At 39.8% G+C, this 14,179-nt stretch overlaps 1 protein-coding gene across 1 annotated transcript in view; it reads left to right on the top strand.

The window, feature by feature from the left end:
- Positions 1-13,657, top strand: part of acss2l (acyl-CoA synthetase short chain family member 2 like) — a 55,654-nt gene extending 41,997 nt beyond the window's left edge. Inside the window, exons 12-18 of the mRNA XM_056445773.1 lie at positions 324-380; positions 481-561; positions 2,614-2,722; positions 6,320-6,388; positions 8,385-8,561; positions 10,168-10,242; positions 10,321-13,657. Coding sequence (XP_056301748.1) covers positions 324-380; positions 481-561; positions 2,614-2,722; positions 6,320-6,388; positions 8,385-8,561; positions 10,168-10,242; positions 10,321-10,448 — 696 coding nt within the window. The 3' untranslated portion in view covers positions 10,449-13,657. The remainder of the gene's footprint in view (positions 1-323; positions 381-480; positions 562-2,613; positions 2,723-6,319; positions 6,389-8,384; positions 8,562-10,167; positions 10,243-10,320) is intronic.
- The last annotated feature ends 522 nt before the right edge of the window (positions 13,658-14,179 follow it).

The raw sequence follows: 14,179 nt of genomic DNA, 5'->3' as shown, positions 1-14,179 counted from the left end.
GCAGCCCATGTGATATTTCAGTTTTTTCTTTTTTTTAATCTGCAAAAAAGCAAATAAGAAACAAATCAGTGATTTTCTGTCAATATAAGGTGCTGTATGTATCATTCATGAGGACAAAATGAACTTAAATGCTAACAAAGAGTGAAACAAATGCTAACAAAGAGTGAAATATTTAAGGAGGTCTGACTACTTTCTGTACCCATTATGTGTGCGTGTGTGTGTATATATGTGTATATATATGTAAACAATGAAAGACCTCATATATGTAAACAATGAAAGACCTCAATGGTCAACTCAATTAATAATGGACTTGTGTTTGTTAGGGTGGTCATGTTCTGACTCCTCTACCGGCTGCTACACCACTGAAACCTGGATCTGCTGTGAGTCTCCTTCCATTCATCTTCACTTTCTACATCCCTTACATCTGTCTTAACCACACTAATATACAGATATAAACATTGATGTATCTTCTCCTTGCAGACGTGCCCATTTTTTGGAGTGCAGCCTGCCATTCTCAATGAACATGGAGAAGAATTAGAGGGCGAAGCGGAGGGATACCTGGTAAGAGCTTGATTCATAAAAAGACAAATTCGTTCATTCACTAATTTTCTTTTCAGCTTAGTCCCTTTATTAATCTGGGGTCATCCACAGTGGAATGAACCGCCAACTTTTCCAGCATATGTTCTACGCAGCGGATGCCCCTCCAGCTACAACCCATCACTGGGAAACATCCATACACACTTATACACTATGGACAATTTAGCTTACCCAATTCACCTATAGCGCATGTGTTTGGACTGTGGGGGAAACCGGAGCACCCGGAGGAAACCCACACCAACATGGGGAGAACATGCAAACTCCACACAGAAATGCCAACTGGCCCAGCCAAGGCTCAAACCAGCGACCTTCTTGCTGTGAGGTGATCGTGCTACCCACTGCTCCACCGTGATGCCCAAAAACACAAGCTAGATAAGTTACACGCCACAGCATGTCCTTTTCTCCACTGGAGGGCGTATATTCATAACAAACAAAGACAGTTTGATATTTTGAGTGTGGAATCTTGGGAGTTGTGGTTTTCATTACGTTCTATTAAACTCCTGCAGAAATTATGTTGATGATGAGCTAGAATATTCAACACTTTTTATTATGAAACGAGAGAAATGCTGAAACAATTGCTGATGAGAAATTAGCGCAGCGCGGCACAGAAACAGCAGAGCTTTTCTTATGCCGCAGTCCACAGCTTCCTGTTCTTCAGCTTGTGATCACGTGGAGGAGCTCTGTTTTATCACACTTAATCCATTTTAGGCTTCTATTATAATCAACAGAATAAAACACACAACCTATTAAAAACTCGCTGCTGTTTTCTAGAAAAACCAAACTGAAAAACGTGCACATTTCATTAACATTTAGTTCAATGTAAACTCGGCAAACGTCACAAACCAATGATCAAAGACCACAGATTTCAGACTCATATTTCTAAGTATCTTTTAGTATTTATGCAGTTAGTCTCGGACGAGCAAATCAAGGCCAGAATCGCACAGTGTTTGCTGGGCTTCATTCAGACCTGTCATGTTAAAGATCAATTCTAATCTGATCAAATGGATAGAGGACAATGCAGAGAATTTAGCGAGCAAATCAAGGCGAAGGCAGATTCTGCTTGAGCAGTGTATTTAGCATTGAACTCCACTGTTCACGGTTGTTTATACTGCAATAAGTTATTATTTTAAAAGTTATACTGCATTAATTAATATGATTTAATGTTTTTTTTTAATTTATTTTTAAATATTATGAAATAAATTAGCCGTGGAAACTTTACTGTAATAAAGTTTGGTACATTTACCTTCGGCCCATGGCTCATTATGATATTTGGCCCTTCCTACAATTCAATGATCAAAGACCACAGATTTTTATTTCAAAAGGTGCGTCCCAAATCGCTTATTTATGCACTACGCCATTTTGTAGTATAAATAGTGTAAGTTCTCACTGAAAACTCTAAAAAATAATGAGTGCACATTAATTACTCGGATGATGCACTCATTCAACCGGTAAAATGAAGTGTGTAATGATGGACACTTCACGCACTCAAGGACCGCAGTCTTGCTCACGTAGCAGAAGGGGCGGAGCTATCGGGCGAACATATTGGATAACTTTATTTTGGATTGTGAAAGCGAAATTCTCCTACGAGGGTGAATATAGCGCCTCCTATGGTGAATGCGGTTATACTCACAGCAGGTATTATTTGGTACTTCATTTGGTACTTTATTTGGTATTATTTGGTACTTTGGTAATTATTTAGTCATTTATTTCACTAATTTGGCAACCATCAAAGTCATCAGGGAAACGGTTTGAATTTCCACTTAGTAAACAAACATTAGTGTTGCATTTGGGATGACACTACATACATATACTATGCTGTTGAGTGTGTAACGTTAAGTGCATAAGTACATAGTGTGCCATTTTGCACGCAGCTTAAGTATCTTTTAGTATTTATGCAGTTAGTCTCGGACGAGCAAATCAAGGCCAGAATCGTGTTTGCTGGGCTTTAATCGGACATGTCATGCTAAAGCTCAATTCTAATCTGATCAAATATTACCTGCTGTTTTGGTTTCTCAGGTTTTCCGGAAGCCCTGGCCGGGAATCATGAGGGGTGTTTTTGGGAATCAGGAGCGTTTCGAGAGCACGTACTTCAGAAAATTCCCAGGATTCTACGTGACAGGAGATGGTAAGGCACAACAACTGTGGCTGATACATATAGGGTTGGGCCGATAGACAATGCCATCACCCATCACCAATGGCCGATAGACACCACAATGCTGAGCCGGCATCGGGATTCTCCGCCACGCTCGCGAAAAATACACACTTAGGCCCCGTTTACACTAATAGGTCTTAGTTTTAAAATGACATTTTAGAGCGAAAATGATCCACGTCCACACTGGTGTTTCACCAAGCATGTCTGAAAAGCCCTCCGTCCACACTATCGCTGAAAATGCACATCACGTGACCACATACACACTATGTGATGTGCTCGAGACAGTGGGTCCAGGCAGTCAGCGGATCAGTACACTGCTTCAATCTTTCGCTTTCACACTTGTACTTAGTAATTTTAGCGAAGACCTCAGATGCTGTTGGTTGGTTCCTGTTGGTTGTGCACCTTTTTTACCAACCAAGTCTGTTGACGCCATTATAACGACACAGATCACTCTGCCTATTCATGCCAGAGTCCTCCGGAAAAAGTGATTGACAGGTGGTAATTTGTGTGTAACTTCTCTTTATTTATTTATGATTTGGTTATGGGTAAAACAAAGGCCATGCGGATCAGGTAATTTAAACGGTAGGCTACAAATAATTAATTTGTTATGAATTAATGCATTATTCATAAATTATTAATTCACCGCCGCCTATGACGACGATGCCATCGTCCATTGCGATGTTTCACATTAGACATTGTACGATGCCAAATTGGTCGACATCGCCCGACCCTACTGACACATTTACATTTTCATACAATTGAAACTTTTTAATCACTCCAGTTAAAATAAGGTGGCATTTTCCCCCTGAAACAAAGTGATTTTAATTGTAATAAATTGCCGCACATGTCCATTTTGAAAGGTGATTTAGGAAAACGTGAAGTTTTTTCTGCCCTAAAGAGCCTTATTCTAAAATATAACAAAAGTGTGTTAAAAAAAGTGTAATAATTAGTATGGATTTTTAAAAAAGTTTTTCTCATGTCAATAAAATGGTTTGTTACAGAGATGCCCAACTTAGGGTTGTCACGATTCTGGAATTACCAATCGATACTTAAATTTTAAGAACGTCCATTTCCTGCTAACATTTGAGCGCTGTTGAGCACGTTCTTAAACAGCGCTGATTTACCATCGTGTTCACATGCTCAACAGAGATGACTGTGATTGGCCGTAAAGGTCATCAGTTCACCAAACTCACTGCTGTTTACTGTGAACACAGGTACAGGGACCGTCGATCAGCTGGTTGGTCTATAAGCTGACATACGAGCGATCCACTGATGAATCGCGGCTTTAAAACGCTCCAGTGTCCCTGTATCTGTAGTTACACTCAGTAAACAGCAGTGAGTTCGGTGACCTGATGACCTTCAGTGTCAATCACAGTCATTTCTGTTGAGCACAATCAGCGCTGTTTAAGATCTCGCTCAACAGCACTCAAATGTTAGCGGGAAATGGATGCTTTTAAAATTTAAGTATCGATTGGTACCGAATTCCAGTATCGTGACAACCCTAGCCCAAATAGGGCCTGCGGGGCCAAATTGGCCCATGGTAACCTTTGATTTGGCCTGCCATCCCATCTGAGAAGAGAAGGAGAAAGATGGGGATGGTTTAGAGATTGTCATTCCAAAACTAATGTAAGCTTTTGTTTGTTTTATTGTTAAAAGTTAACTGAAATTAAATGTTTCAATTCAAAATAGTAAATTAATCAGATTTAGTTTAAATGTACATTCTGTGTCAGCTGATGGATAGAGGACAATGCAGAGACTTTAGTGAGCAAATCATAGCAAAGACAGATCCTGCATGACCAGTGTATTCAGCATCGAACTCCACTGTTCACTGTTGTTTATACTGCAATAAGTTATCATTTTAAAAGTTATACTGCATTACTTAATAAATTATACTTAACTGCATTAATTAATATGATTTAAAGTAATGTGTCGGCTGGGTCAGTTTGCATTTCTGTGTGGAGTTTGCATGTTCTCCCTGTACTGGCATGGGTTTCCTCCGGGTGCTCTGGTTTCCCCAAGTCCAACGACTAAGCTAAATTGTCCATAGTGTATGAGTGTGAATGAGTGTGTATGGATGTTTTCCAGTGATGGGTTGCAGCTGGAAGGGCATCCGCTGCGTAAAACGTGCTGGATAAGTTGGCGGTTCATTCCACTGTGGCGACCCCAGATTAAAAAAGGGACTGAGCCGAAAAGAAAATGAATGAATGAGTGAATATTATGAAATAAATTAGCCATGGCAACTTTAGGGCAGCACGGTAGCGCAGTGGGTTGAACAGTCGCTTCACAGCAAGAAGGTTGCTGGTTCGAGCCTCGGCTGTGTCAGTTGGCATATCTGTGTGGAGTTTGCATGTTCTCCCTTTGTTGGTGTGGGTTTCCTTCTGGTGCTCCGGTTTCCAACACAAGTCCAAACACATGTAGTACAGGGGGAATTGGGTGAGCTAAATTGGCCGTAGTGTATGTGTGTGAATGAGTGTGCATAGATGTTTCCCAGTGATGGGTTGCAGCTGGACAGGCATCCGCTGCGTAAAACTGGATAAGTTGGCGGTTTATGCTGCTGTGGCGACCCCGGATTAATAAAGGGTGTGCATGGATGTTTCCCAGTGATGGGTTGCAGCTGGACGGGCATCCGCTGCGTAAAACTGGATAAGTTGGCGGTTCATGCCGCTGTGGCGACCCCAGATTAATAAAGGGACTAAGCCAAAAAGAAAATGAATAAATGAACTTTACTGTAATCAAGTTACATGTACCTTCAGCCCATGGCTCATAATGAAATTTGGCCCTTTATACGAAAAAGTTTGGGCACCCCTGGTTTATTAGAACAAATGAATTAAGATTTGCTCATGCTGTTAAAATCCAAATAGTATTTGCTATTTTTAATAAATGTTCAGTTTAATTTACCTTTATTGTATATTAGTATATTGTCAGTTATTTAAGTAATAAATAAACACTATGTACTATGATGCACATTCAGTAGGTGATGTCATGTTACAATGAACAAATCATTCTAGTTAATTAAAATGCATTCATCATGTGTTTGAATAGCAAAAAACACTGTGTACTATGATGCACACTGAATAGGTCTTTCTTGTTACATTCATTCATTCATTAATCTTCCTTCGGCTTAGTCCCTGATTTATCAGGGGTTGCCACAGCGGAATGAACCGGCAAATATTCCGGCATATGTTTAATGCAGCGGATGCCCTTCCAGCCGCAGCCCAGTACTGGGAAACACCCATACACACTCACACACACTCATACACTACGGCCAATTTAGTTTATTCAATTGACCTATAGCGCATGTGTTTGGACTGTGGGGGAAACTGGAGCACCCGGAGGAAACCCACGCCAACACGAGGAGAACATGCAAACTCCACACAGAAATGCCAACTGGCCCAGCCGGGACTCGAACTAGCGACCTTCTTGCTGTAAGGTGACCGTGCTAACCATGGAGCCACCCTTTATTGTTACAATGACAAAAATCTTTCTAATTGATTAATATGTGTTTATCGTGTGAGCACAGGCTTTAAAAAAAGAGCTTATACAGTTTGTACTGTTTCTTTGTGTCTTTAGGCTGCAGACGGGACAAGGACGGATATTACTGGATCACCGGCCGGATCGATGACATGCTGAATGTTTCTGGTGAGACCTTGAGAGACTTCAGCTTCATTGCTGCCACCTGCTGGACACACATCACACATCATTTTCCTTGACCCATCTCTTAAAGAGATTGACTCACCCTTTACTTGTATCAGAACTTTACGACTTTCTTTTTCTGTTGAACACAAAAGAAGATATTTTGAAGAAAGTTAAAAACCCTGTAACCACTGACATCCATAGTATTTGTGTTTTCTACAATGGAAGTCAATGGTTACAGGTTTAGCTTTCTTCAAAATATCTTCTTTTGTGTCTGATAGAAAAAAGAAACTCAAAAGTCTATAAAAGTCACTTGTGGGTAAGCAAGTAGTGAGTCAATATTAATTTCTGGATCAACCATCTCTTTAAAGCAGTGTTTCTCAATCTCTGTCCTCGTGCTCCACATTTGATATGTTTCTCAGTTCGTGTATATAATATTTTAATTTAAGCCCCCCAAAAATGTATTAGCTAATATCCTTCAGACTTCTAGGTTTTATCTCTGTCAGCATTTGTCAAGACATTATTAATAGCTTAAAATATAACGTAATTGTGTATGACTCATTATTCTTAATATTTAATAAGTGTGTTATTTTATTTTAACTAATATCTGTTAAGACGTAAGATGATGCAACATAATTCCACCCCTAATTTGGCAATTTCAATCTCACAAAATGTATCTCAAGTATTGAACTAGCTAACGGAAGCTTCATTCATTTTTGTAGAAATACAGTTTTAGCATTAAATATGAATAACAATTTAAATAACTGTTTTTGATTTTATTAATATATATTTTGACATGTAATTTCATTCATTCAATCATTTTCCTACATTTCCCTACAACTAAAAGCTGATTTATACGTCTGTGTCAAGCGCACGCATATGCTCCGACGTAGCCTTCATGCGGTCGCATAGCCCTCGACATGGCTGACGCCGACGCTGACGTGCACCTCTCAAAAAATGTAACTACACGTCACAACGACACGTTGCGCAAGCTCTGTGATTGGTCAGCTTGGTAGCTGTGACCAGTGTGGGCAAGACCGAAAGCCATGCGAACCCATTGGAGCCGAGTGTTTACAAGTTAAACACTCAAGTGTTTAAATACTTATACACTAAATGAAGTTAACTTATACAAACATTAAGTTAAATACTTTACATTACGGTAGCGTTCAGAAAAAACAAAACACCCACGAAGAAGCACGACACAGAGGAACATAACCTGCTGCCAGCTAGCTTTTCCGATGTGTTTTTGTAGAGCAACACAAACAGCGCGCAGAAGTATAAATGCACGACTACGCGCAAGGCAGCCGATCACTCGGCGCAGTATAAAGTATAAGTATAAACAAGTCCCTTTATTCATTAGGGGTCGCCACAGAGGAATGAACCGCCAACTTGCATATGTTTTACGCAGTGGATGCCCTTCTAGGCTCAACCCAGTATGGTGAAACACCCATAAACACTCATTCACACTCATACACTACGGCCAATTTAGTTTATCCAATTCCTATAGCACCTTTAGCACATGTGTTTGGACTGTGGGGGAAACCGGAGCACCCGGGTGGAAACCCACGCCAACACGAGGAGAATATGCAAACTCCACACAGAAATGCCAACTGACCCAGCGGGGACTTGAACCAGTGACTTGGAACATGCTAACCACTGAGCCATGTCGCCCGAAATGTAAATTAATCCTGAGATTCTAAGTTGAATTGTCAGCATCATTGATCCAGCTTTCACTCTCTTGTAGTCCCTCAGATTTATTTATTTTTTGCCGCTCTGTATTTTGGTGAAAACTGAAAGGATGGTATGGTTTGATGAATAGGATGTTCAATAGAACATCACTTGTTTGAAATTTTTGCATTTTACGTTGTCCAACGTTACGTTGTTTAGCATTGTCATGTTATACCGAATGTATCACTGCAGAATAAAACATTTCATTTATATATTTAAAAAAATACAAATAAAATCATACTGACCAGTAGTGCGTGTGTTTGTGTTTTCTCAGGTCATTTGTTGAGCACAGCAGAGGTGGAGTCTGCTCTGTCTGAACACCCGTCGGTGGCTGAAGCTGCAGTGGTCAGTCGTCCGCATGCAGTCAAAGGAGAGTGTCTGTACTGCTTTATCACTCTGAAAGACCAGCAAGAGTTCAACCGCACGCTGATGGACGAACTTAAGAGGAAAGGTCAGACCGTAAACAACACTGAGAACAAAATAAGCAGAACTCTAATATTAGCAAAGAAGGCTGTGAAAAGTCTACAGGGCTGTTGAATGCTTGATTCTGATTGGCTGATGAGCATTCTAAAGGTGCGCTGTTATTTTCATATAAACGCACAGCTAAAAGTAGTTCCGGCCGCGCGTTAGTTCAATATCACTACGCTGAATGATTTCGGTTAATTCACGGCTACAACATTCAAAAACCCCACCAAAACGCCATCACACTAAACAACACTTCAATGAGGTCACGTCATTGGCCTATTAATGGACACTTCCTGCTTGTTAAACTATTTCATAACAGTAACGAGAGGCAATTCAATTATATCCTAACATAATAACAGCTATCACAACATTATTTATCAATATGTGGACCTTTCTGGATTCTCGGAAGCTATGGAAATAATAAATGTAAAACAGGAAATACAACAGGACCATTATTATTGTTTACATCCTTCAAAACGGTCTATATACAGAGCTCAGCTCTAATATTGGCAAAGGCTGTGAAAAAAACTCTTTGTACTACAGGGCTGTTGAATGCTTGATTCTGATTGGCTGATGAACATTCTAAGGTGTGTGTTATTTTCATATAAACACACAGCTAAAGTAGTTCTGGCAGGTTTTGAGCGCATTACAGCTTCATATCACTACGCTCATTGATTTCAGTTATTTCACAGCTACAAAAGTCAAAAATCACACCAAAAAATAAATATATAGTTAATCGTATACTAATAATAACATCTCACAAATAGTAACTGAGTTAGTGACTGAATTACATCATTATAAAAGTAACTAATTACCAAGGAAAGTAACTATTGGGTTACTTTTTTAGAGATACATGCAGGTAAAGAAATACAAATTTTATGTTGAATAAAATAGACACTAATGTAAACGTTTAATTACAGATGAACATTCTAATGTATGCTGTTATTTCCAGATAAATGCACAGTTAAAGTAGTTCCGGCAGGTTTTGAGCGCATTACAGCTTCATATCACTACGCTCAATGATTTCAGTTATTTCACAGCTACAAAAGCCAAAAATCTCACCAAAAAATAAATATATAGTTAATTGTATACTAATAATAACATCTCACAAATAGTAACTGAGTTAGTGACTGAATTACATCATTATAAAAGTAACTAATTACCAAGGAAAGTAACTATTGGGTTACTTTTTTAGAGATACATGCAGGTAAAGAAATACAAATTTTATGTTGAATAAAATAGACACTAATGTTAACGTTTAATTACAGATGAACATTCTAATGTATGCAGTTATTTCCAGATAAATGCACAGTTAAAGTAGTTCCGGCAGGTTTGAAACGCATTGCAGCTTCATATCACTGCGCTCAATGATTTCAACTACAGCTACAACAGTCAAAAATCCCATCAGAACACAACTGAAGACTTTTGGATGAGATATTTAGGAAACAGAGTTGGGCAAAAGTAATTAGTTACTAGTTACTCCTTACAAATAGTAACTGGGTTAGTAACTGAATTACATCATTATAAAAGTAACTCATTGCAAAGGAGAGTAACTTTTGCTTTCATTCATGATTGTTTTGTCATTTATTTAGTGAGGGAGAAGATTGGACCAATCGCCACCCCAGATTTCATCCAGAACGCTCCAGGGCTTCCCAAAACACGTTCAGGTACTGAGATCTTCAGTTATTTTGCCTTCTCGATTCATCCATGCATTTGAAACTCATGATTTTTCGTCCATGCGGCAGGTAAGATCATGCGACGAGTTCTACGACAGATCGCACGCAATGAAAAAGAGCTGGGTGACCTGTCCACACTGGCGGACCCTAAAGTCGTGGAGGTGCTGTTCAGCCAGAGATGTGAAGCAGCAGCATGAAGACTGCATGTTAAAGACTTTTTTGGGTTTTACACATATTAAAAATCTGCTATGCATGGATATATTGCCATATATCAAATTTCTATATGGGTAAATTGGGGTTTAACACCTCTGCACAAAATTCAGGTTAAGCAAAAAACAAATATAAAAATCGCAAAATCAAGCAACTAATAGCTGTTATTAGAATACATTGACTGAATGTCCCCATACTATCAGGTGATGCATTATGTAAATATTTGTGTGTGATCCCAGTGGGCACCTTTTTAAAAGGACGTCAAAAACTCCCATCAAAAATGCGAATTGATTTGATGTCCACACATTAATGCTCTTTTGACTACCAATATAATGACACAAAAGAATTATAATATAAGTTTATGTCCCAAGAGCCAGTTTCCGTGTCCGACGATCGTGTTGTCATAGTCCTAACCTTCAACAACCAGCCTTTCCATAATGTACTCGCCCCATACGGCTCCCTCTGCAGCTGGTGGGCCTGCAGGAGGATGGTCCCACATCGATTCTTCGGGGTTCCTTGGGATAGAACCCGGCCACCAGGCGCTCGCATACGAGCCCTAACCCCTGGCCAGGCTCAAGGGTGGGGCCCTGGCTGCGCCATACCGGGCGACATGACGGTCCTCGATCTTTTTGCACTCATGAAGGGTTTTTAAACCGCACTTGGTCTAACTTGTCACCTAAGACCTTTTTGCCTTAGGAGACCCTACCAGGGGCATTAGGGGCAAAGCTCTTGATTTACCGAACAATCTAGATTCATACTCTCACCTATGGTCATGAGCTTTGGGTCATGACTGAAAGGACGATCTTGAATACAAGCAGCCGAAATGAGTTTCCTTCGCAGGGTGGCAGGAAGCACCCTTATACATAGGGTGAGGAGCTCTATCACCCGGGAGGAGCTCTGAGTAGAGCTGCTGCTCCTCCACATCGAGAGAAACCAGCTGCGGTGGCTCGAGCATCTGTTTCGAATGCCTCCTGGACATCTACCTATGAAGGTGTTCGAGGCATGTCCCACCGGGAGGAGGCCTCCGGGAAGATCCAGGCTGAAGAGACTGTCTCTCGGCTGGCCTGGGAACGTCTCTGGGTCCCTCTGAAAGTGCTAGAGGTAGTGTTTGGGGAGAGGGAAGTCTGGGATTCTCTCCTGAGACTGCTGCCCCCGAAATGAATGACTGAATAAAAAGTCTGAAATCTTTAATTACATTTACATTTAGTCATTTAGCAGACCTTTTTATCCAAAGCGACTTACAAATGAGGACAAGGAAGCAATTTACACAACAATAAGAGCAGCAGTGAATAAGTGCTATAGACAAGTTTCAGGTGTGTTAAGTCTAAGAAGCAAAGCATTAGTAATGTGTTTTTTTTTTTTGAGAGAGAGAGAGAGAGAGAGAGTACAGTTAGTGGTATAGCCAGAGAGGCAGTTACAGATTAGGAAGGAAAGTGGAGACTAAATAGTTGAGTTTTTAGTCGTTTCTTGAAGACAGCAAGTGACTCTGCTGTTCTGATGTAGTTAGGGAGTTCATTCCACCAACTGGGCAGATTGAATGCGAGAGTTCGGGAAAAAGATTTCTTCCCTCTTAGGGATGGAACCACGAGGCGACGTTCATTCACAGAACACAAGTTTCTGGAGGGCACATAAATCTGCAGAAGTGAGAGCAGATACGAAGCAGCAAAGCCAGAGGTCACTTTGTAAGCAAACATCAGAGCTTTGAATTTGATGCGAGCAGCAACTGGCAGCCAGTGCAAACGGGTGAGTAGCGGAGTGACATGTGCTCTTTTGGGTTCATCAAAGACCAAATTGACACTAGATGTTGTATCCCAACAATACATGTAAAAAACCTAAACAATCAAATTAAAATGTGGGCATCAAAACACATCAAAAATTGATTAAAGGTCAGTCCTATAATTGATTTTTAATGAGTTTTTTTCTATCAATATTATGTTGTTATTTACATCAAGGTAGTCAACTGACATCAAATCGATTGCATTTTATACATTGTTATGTCATTTTGACATCAAGGTGCCCACTGATATGTTCAGCAGTACTATGAAAAGGTATTTGGCATAAATCTGAATTATTTCACATCACTAAACAATGTTATATTACATGAGGGGAACGCAAAAGCACTTTATCATTTTATTTCGGGAGAAATAAAGAGGTCAGTAATTTGGGACTTTTAGCTTTGGAGCTCTGCGCTGGAGATGATTGCAACTAGTACTGCTGAGGTTATGTTTATTGTAAATTTTTGTCATTTCTCAATCATTTTTATTAAATGGTGGGCAGCAGGGTGGCTTAGTGGTTAGCACTGACGCCGCACAGCAAGAAGGTCACTGGTTCGAGTCCTGGCTGGGTCAGTTGGCATTTCTGTGTGGAGTTTGCATGTTCTCCCTGTATTTCACAGTTCAAACCCATGCGCTATAGGTGAATAGACTAAATTGGCCATAGTGTATGTGTGCATATCTGAATGTGAGAGTGTATGGGTGTTTCCCAGTACTGGAATAGTTTGCGGTTCATTCCGCTGTGGCGACCCCTGATAAATAAGGGAATAAGCTGAAGTGAATCAATTAATTTGTATTAAATATGAATGCACATGGCGAAGCAGTGGCGCAGTAGGTAGTGCTGTCGTCTCACAGCAAGAAGGTCGCTGGTTCGAGCTTGGGCTGGGTCAGTTGGCGCTTCTGTGTGGAGTTTGCATGTTCTCCCTGCGTTCGCGTGGGTTTCCTCCGGGTGCTTCAGTTTCCCCCACAGTCCAAAGACATGCGGTTCAGGTGAATTGGGTAGGCTAAATTGTCCGTAGTGTGTGTGTGAATAAGTGTGTATGGGTTTCCCAGTGATGGGTTGCAGCTGAAAGGGGCATCCGCTGCATGAAACAAATGCTGGATAAGTTGGCGGTTCATTCCGCTGTGGCGACCCCAGATTAATAAAGGGACTAAGCCGAAAAGAAAATGAATGAATGCACATGATACATGGAATACATACTTTTTCATGGCATATTTTCCTAGAATAATAAGCTCTCATGAGCCAGTTAATGTTACTTTAATAGGCAGAGTCGATGTAGTTTATTAATAATATCTGCTCATTTTTCTGTTTGTTTTATGAAACTGTATATCAGATAAGGTCTCGTTTATTTGCATTGATTGACAGATATTCATGTTGACATCTGAATTATACACATGAATAAAAATATATATTTATGACTATATTTCTGATGAGTCTGTGTTCACTTTTCCAATAAATCCTCATTACTAATGTTAATATTATATTATTATTTTGTTACTCTAATTTCTGTCATTTTTTATTTTCCAAAAATCATATTTTGTTAATTTGTTATTTCATTATACTGTACTTTCTTTGCATTAATCCAATGAAAGTGTTGCCTGATGTCCCCAAATCTCATGAAAATAATGTTGTTCAGTTATTTATTTGGATTTATGCTAAACCCCAGTCGTAACACCTAAACCAGACATACATCTGTGAATATCAGATTTGAAATAAAATCACAGTTTGACTAATTAATGAGCTATTCAAATAAAAAATAATAATATATATATATATATATATATATATAAAAAATAAGATGTCACCTAATTTGTGAGGTCATTTTGGAAATATTTTGGCCAAACACACACCCCCAACACCAGGGCTGAACAATATAAAGTTTAGCATTAGTAACTCAATGTGCGCATCCGCAATAATCGCATCGCTGGATCTGCAATGTTGAGTC

This window comes from Danio aesculapii, chromosome 2 (genome assembly GCF_903798145.1).
Source record: "Danio aesculapii chromosome 2, fDanAes4.1, whole genome shotgun sequence".
Taxonomy (NCBI): domain Eukaryota; kingdom Metazoa; phylum Chordata; class Actinopteri; order Cypriniformes; family Danionidae; genus Danio; species Danio aesculapii.
Note: the sequence above shows the minus strand (reverse complement) of the source record. Positions and strands in the feature narration are given on the sequence as shown.